Genomic DNA, 6,000 nt, shown 5'->3' with positions numbered 1-6,000 from the left:
ATCTCACTATAATGTAGTCAGGGCTTCTCTATGGAGTTCCTGCTTTTATTGCTACAATCTAGTGCAAAGCCAGTGCTGGGCTTAAGCAGACTAAGCAATTGCTTAGGGTCCCTAGTAGCTCAAAGGGGGCCCCTATTCACTTATGTGTTGGGGGGGGGAGAAATATTCTTGCTTAGGACCCCCCAATGGGCCACTGCCACTGATCCAGAGGGTATTCGGAGTGGAGGTGAAGTATGTTCTCTGACAGTGTAAGGCCATAGGGGATTCTCTTAACCAGGCATGCAGAAAAGTGTTGTAAAATGCAAGTTGGAGGTGGAGATAGGGTTAACTTCACTGATCTTAAAGTGTTGCTCTCCCTTCACTTTAAAGTCCTTTCCTGCATAGGAATATTTAAAACAGTCTTTATTTCCACACTGGTCTTTGTAGCTTTAGCTGGTGGCTCCAGGAAAATGCTGGGATATAACAGCCCTAGTTGTACCAGTGCTGCTCCTTCCCACATTCAGTGGCACGGCGCACATCCTCCTTCTCCCAGGCTGAGACCTTGTGGAGCAAGTTTCATCCAGGGGAAAATTGTAAGGGACAAATTATAAATCCGGTAAACACCAAGTTTATAGGGAAAGTGATGATATGGCCATCACTACAGCAGCACATGTGCCACAACTATAATTATGTAAATATAAGGAGTAGTTTTGGGTAATAAGTCTGCAAGTGATGAGTTGAGTGAGCACCGTTTGCAATGGCACACAAGGAAGAGTCAACCTTTCCAGCTATTCGAAACTAGTGAAGCTAATGTTTACTGACTAGAGCTAGTTCACTTCTGTACGGAAGTCTTTGTGTAAAAGTTTGTTTGATTTTTTTCTAGAGGAAGATAATGATTTAATCAATCAAATAGTTCCTCTCACTACAAACAAACATTTAACATAAACATTTTTTTAAAAAATCCTATACACACATGGAAAGGAAAAATGAAGCTTTTGAATTGACCAATCAATTTAAACTGGTTTAAGGACATAGGCAGGTTGATTTAGGAGATCTGTAGTCTACTTTTCTTGGATTAAATTTAAATCAATGTTATCCCTTTCTTAACCCACTTTGTGGTAACTAAATGCAGTGTTACCTGTTACCTAATTTTAGTTTCAGGGAGATCTCTCAATTTAAAAGAATGAAAAATCCTTCTCTAGATAACTCCTAAAATCCAATTGTTCTTGAAAGGATTTATAGGAAACAATTGGAAAACCAGGTGTCCCACCTCATTACTATCATCCTTTCTCCTTAGGAAGTAATCTCTGTATCAGCCTAACCAGAATATCCAAAACCTTTCATAAAACAACCATAAAAAGTTCTTAATTTAATTTTAACTCCTGGTTAAAAACCACAATTGAAATAAATGTCTCTTCTCCATTAGTCAAGTTCCTGAATTCATACAATGTGCAGATTTACAATTTCCAGAATTGACATTTTTAATTTTCGGAGAGGAAGGCAGACAAACTTGAACGTCCTCATTTTAAAAAAAAGGCAGATAATTCAAAAAGTAGGTGTTGTGTTGTTATCACCCACCAGTAACAGGCAATTGAAGGGCTTTGGAAAATGCTTTTCAGCTCTGGGCTCCCTTGAACAGCTGTTGAAATAAGAGAGCCCTTCTCAACCGCAGCTCTTGCGGGGCTTTATAAAACTGACCGAGGATTATTATCGGGGATGGAACGGGAAAACGTTTTGTTTATACTGTTTTTTAAACAGCTTTCAATACCAGCTCAGGGAACCTGCTCAGTTTCTGGACCGACTTATGCTCTGGCCAGCCCAGCGCTTTCTGTTTTTGGCAGGTCTGATCTGACCGGGGCTTTGCCTACACTGGAGAAATCTGCAAAACAATCCCCCCCGGACGCACTGGGGAGCCGGGGGGACTCCGCGCGCAAACCCGGCTGCAGCACCTGGCGGCGGGGGAGGCGGGCAGGCCCGATTCGAACGCCGCCAGCAACCCCGGGCGAGACGGGCTCGGCCGGCCCCTGCCAGAGGAGCCAGCGGGGCGGGGGCTCCCCCGGGGGAGACTCAAGAGCCGCCCTCCCCCCGCGTCTCCTGGCAACCACGCGGCAACAGAACAGGCGGGCTGGGGCAGCGGCGCTGCCGCCTTCGGAGTGTCGCCCGCGCGCCCGCTGCCCCTGCGCGCCGCCTCCGCCACCCCCGCGTAGTCCCCGCGCCTGCCTGCTGCGCCGCGCCCCGCCAACGCCTCTTGCTGCCCGCTGCCCGCTCCCGCCCCTTCCCCTCTGCCCCACGCTCTCAAGTGCGTCCACCCTCCCCCCTCTGTCTGCTCTCTGCCCCGCGCTCCTGCCCCCACGTGCATCCCCTTTACCCCCCCCGCCCCCCCTCCCTATGCGCACCCCCTCCCCCTCCCTATCCGCACCCCCTCTTCCCCACGGCACCCAGCGCCGGACGCCAGGGGACAGCATGCACTGCAGGAAGAAGGCGCCCCCGCACCCGCTGTGAGTGCTGCCTTTGCTGCGGGCTCTCTGGCTGTGCAAGGCCCAGGCTCTAACCCTTGCAACCTCAGGGGGCCAGCCCTGAGGGACAGTCCCTGCAGAAACCTGGCCCTGAGTGGGTGCTGGAGGAGTTAGCACCTGGTCCTGTGCTATTGGGTGTTGTTCTGCCATGGGCTCAGCACCCTCTGCTCAGGGCCCTGGGGACTGAGCCCTTAACAACCGTCTGTCCCCAGGGCCTGAGGCAGCCAGCCTTCGCTTACCCGAGGAGCCACCATTCCAGCAGTCTTCTGATTGGGAGCCAAGTATTCCTCAAATAAGTAAATACTTGCAGGAATGGGATCTAAGTCTTCAGCTGAACTGCTTGATCTTTCTATCTCACTACACCCTATGCTATGTACCTACAATTGTGTGCACCTTGGGAGGCTGTAGACACATAATGCCACACTGGATCAGATTAATGGTCCATCTAGCCCGGGATCCTTTAGGGAAATGAAGAGATCATGATGTATCCTGTGTCATCCAGTCCCAGCTTCTGGCAGTCAGGTTTAGAGACACCCATAGCATGGGGTTGTGTCCCTGACCATCTTGGCTAACAGCCATTGATAGATCTATCCTTCAGGAACTTACCCAGTTCTTTTTTGAACCTAGTTATGCTTTTGGCCTTCACAACAATCCCTGGCGATGAATTTCACTGGTTAATTGTGTGTGAAGAACTAGTTTCTTATGTTTGTTTTAAAACTTCATTGGGTGACCTCTGGTTCTTGTGTTATGTGAAAGGGTAAACAACACTTCCCTATTCACTTTCTCCACACCCTTCATGATTTTATAGCTGTTTATCATATCTCTCCGTAGTCATTTATTTTCCAAGCAAACACTTCCAGGCTTTTTAATCTCTCCTTATGTGGAAGCTGTTGCATAACTCTAATCATTGTTGTTGCCCCCCTCTATACTTTTTCCAATTCTAATACATCCTTTTTAAGATGGTGCAACCAGAACTGCACACAGTTTTCAAGGTGTTTAGTTTTATATTGTGGCATTACAATACTTTCTGTCTTATTATCTATCCCCCTTCTAATGGTCCCTAGCATTCTGTTCACTTTTTTGACTGCTGCTGCACATTGAGCGGATGTTTTCAGAGAACAATCCACGATACTCCAAGATCTTTCTTCAGTAGTAACAACTAATTTAGACCCATTATTTTATATGCATAGTTGGGATTATGTTTTCTAGTGTGCATTACTTTGCATTTATCAACATTGAATTTCATCTGCCATTTTGTTGCCAGGTCTCCCAGTTCTGTGAAATCTGTTTGGAACTCTTCACAGTCAGCTTAGGACAGGGGCGGGCAAACTTTTTGGCCTGAGGGCTGCATCGGGTTTCTGAAATTGTATGGAGGGCCGGTGAGGGGAGGCTATGCCTCCCCAAACAGCCAGGCATGGTCCAGCCCCTGCCCCCTATCCAACCCCCCCGCTTCTTGCCCCCTGACGGTCCCCCCGGATCTCCTGCCCCATCCAATGCCCCCTGTTCCCTGACAGCCCCCCTGGGGACCCCTGCCCCATCCACCCCCCTGCTCTCTGTCCCCTGACCGCCCCCAGACCCCCCCACCCCTAATTGACCCCTGCCGCCTTATCCAACCCCCACTCCTTCCTGACTGCCCCCCCAGGACCCCTGCCCCCAGTCAACCCCCCTGTTCTCCGCCCTCTGACCAACCTGATCCCTATCCACACCCCCGGCCCCTGACAACCCACCGAACTCCCCTGTCCTCTATCCAACCTCCCTGCCCTCTTATCATGCTGCCTGGAGCACAGGTGGCTGATGGCACGGCAGCACCAGGACAGGCAGCCGCTCCGTGCAGCACAGAGCACCGGGTCAGGCCAGGCTCTGCAGCTGCGCTGCCCCAGGAGTTCGCAGCCCCGCCACCCAGAGCATTGTGCCGGCGGAGCAGTGAGCTGAGGCTGCGGGGGAGGGGGAATAGCAGGGGAGGGGCCAGGGGGCTAGTCTCCTAGGCAGGAGCTCAGGGGCCGGACCGGATGTGGCCCGCGGGCCGTAGTTTTCCCACCTCTGGCTTAGGATGTAAGAATTTTGAGTACTTTAGTATCATCTGCAAACTTTACCACCTCATTGTTTATATCCCCTTTTCCAGATCATTTATGAATGTGTTGAATAGGACCGGTCCCATTACAGATCCTTCCAGGTCCCTGCTATTTACCTCTTTCCGTTGTGAAAACTGATAATTTATTCTTGCCCTTCGTTTCCTATCTTTTAACCAATGACTGATCCATGAAAGGACCTTCCCTCTGACCTCATGACGGCTTACTTTGCTTAAGAGCCTTTGGTGTGGGATCTTATCAAAGGCTTTCTGAAAGTCCAAGTACACTCTATCCACTGGATCACCTTGTCAACAAATTGTCATTTGTGTCTTTCTACTATGTTGAAACCCTCAGAGAATTCTAATAGATTGGTGAGGCATGATGTCTCTTTACCAAATTCATGTTGACTCTTCCCAAACTTAATGCGTTTATCTATGTCTGATAATTCTATTCTTTACTATAGATTCAACTAATTTGCCTGGTACTGAAGTTAGGCTTACCAGCCTGTAATTGCCAAGATTGCCTCTGGAGCCTTATTTAAAAATCAGTGTTACATTAGCTATCCTCTAGTCATATGGTACAGAGACTGATTTAAGCGGTAGGTTACATACCACAGTTAGTAGTTCTGCAATTTCTTCAGAACTCTTGGGTCGATGCTATCTAGTACTGGTGACTTATTGCTGTTTAATTTATCCAAAACCTCTTCTACTGATGCCTCTGTCTGGTTCAGTTCCTCAGATTTGTCACCTGAAAATAATGGCTCAGGAGTGGGAGTCTCCTTCACATCCTCTGCAGTGAAGACAAATGCAAAGAATTCCTTTAGCTTCTCTGCAACAGCTTGTCTTCCTTGAGTGCTCCTTTATCTCTTTGACTGTCTCATAGCCCCACTGATTGTTGGCAGGCTGCCTGTTTCTGATGTCCTTACAAAAACTAACAGCAAAAACATTTTTATCTTTTGCTAGTTGCTCTTCGTCCTTTTTTGGCTTACCTAATTATGCTTTTACACTTTCTTAGGTCTTATGGTCCGAAGGTTTATGTTTCTTTTTATTTTCCTCAGTAGGATTTTACTACAATTTTAAAAGGATGTCTTTTTGCCTCTAAACGCCTCTTTTATTCTGCTGCTTAGCCATGGTGGCTTTTTTTTGTGTTATGTTTTTTTTTTTTTTTTAATTTGGGGGGGTATACCTTTCATTTGAGCCACTATTATGGTATTTTTAAATAGTTTCCATGCAGCTTGCAGGCATTTCACTCTTCTGACTGTTCCTTTTAATTTCCATTGTTGTATGCAGTGTTGTATCTGTGTTGGTTCCAGGATATTGGAGAGACAAGGTAAGTGAGGTAATATCTTTTATTGGACCAAATTCTGTTGGTGAACAAGACAAGCTTTGAAGCTACACTGAGATCTTCTTCAGGTCTGCAAAAGGTATTCTGGGCCC

The 6,000-nt window shown here is 47.7% G+C and overlaps 1 protein-coding gene across 2 annotated transcripts in view; it reads left to right on the top strand.

The window, feature by feature from the left end:
- Positions 1-2,010: 2,010 nt before the first annotated feature.
- CIMIP6 (ciliary microtubule inner protein 6) overlaps positions 2,011-6,000 on the top strand; it is a 41,004-nt gene continuing 37,014 nt past the window's right edge. Inside the window, exon 1 of one of the 2 annotated variants that reach the window (XM_073339161.2) lies at positions 2,011-2,477. In XM_073339161.2, coding sequence (XP_073195262.1) covers positions 2,368-2,477 — 110 coding nt within the window. In that variant the 5' untranslated portion in view covers positions 2,011-2,367. The remainder of the gene's footprint in view (positions 2,478-6,000) is intronic. The other variant, XM_078851946.1, reaches the window with a different exon arrangement.

Source organism: Lepidochelys kempii, chromosome 3 (genome assembly GCF_965140285.1).
Source record: "Lepidochelys kempii isolate rLepKem1 chromosome 3, rLepKem1.hap1, whole genome shotgun sequence".
NCBI classification, from domain to species: domain Eukaryota; kingdom Metazoa; phylum Chordata; order Testudines; family Cheloniidae; genus Lepidochelys; species Lepidochelys kempii.
Note: the sequence above shows the minus strand (reverse complement) of the source record. Positions and strands in the feature narration are given on the sequence as shown.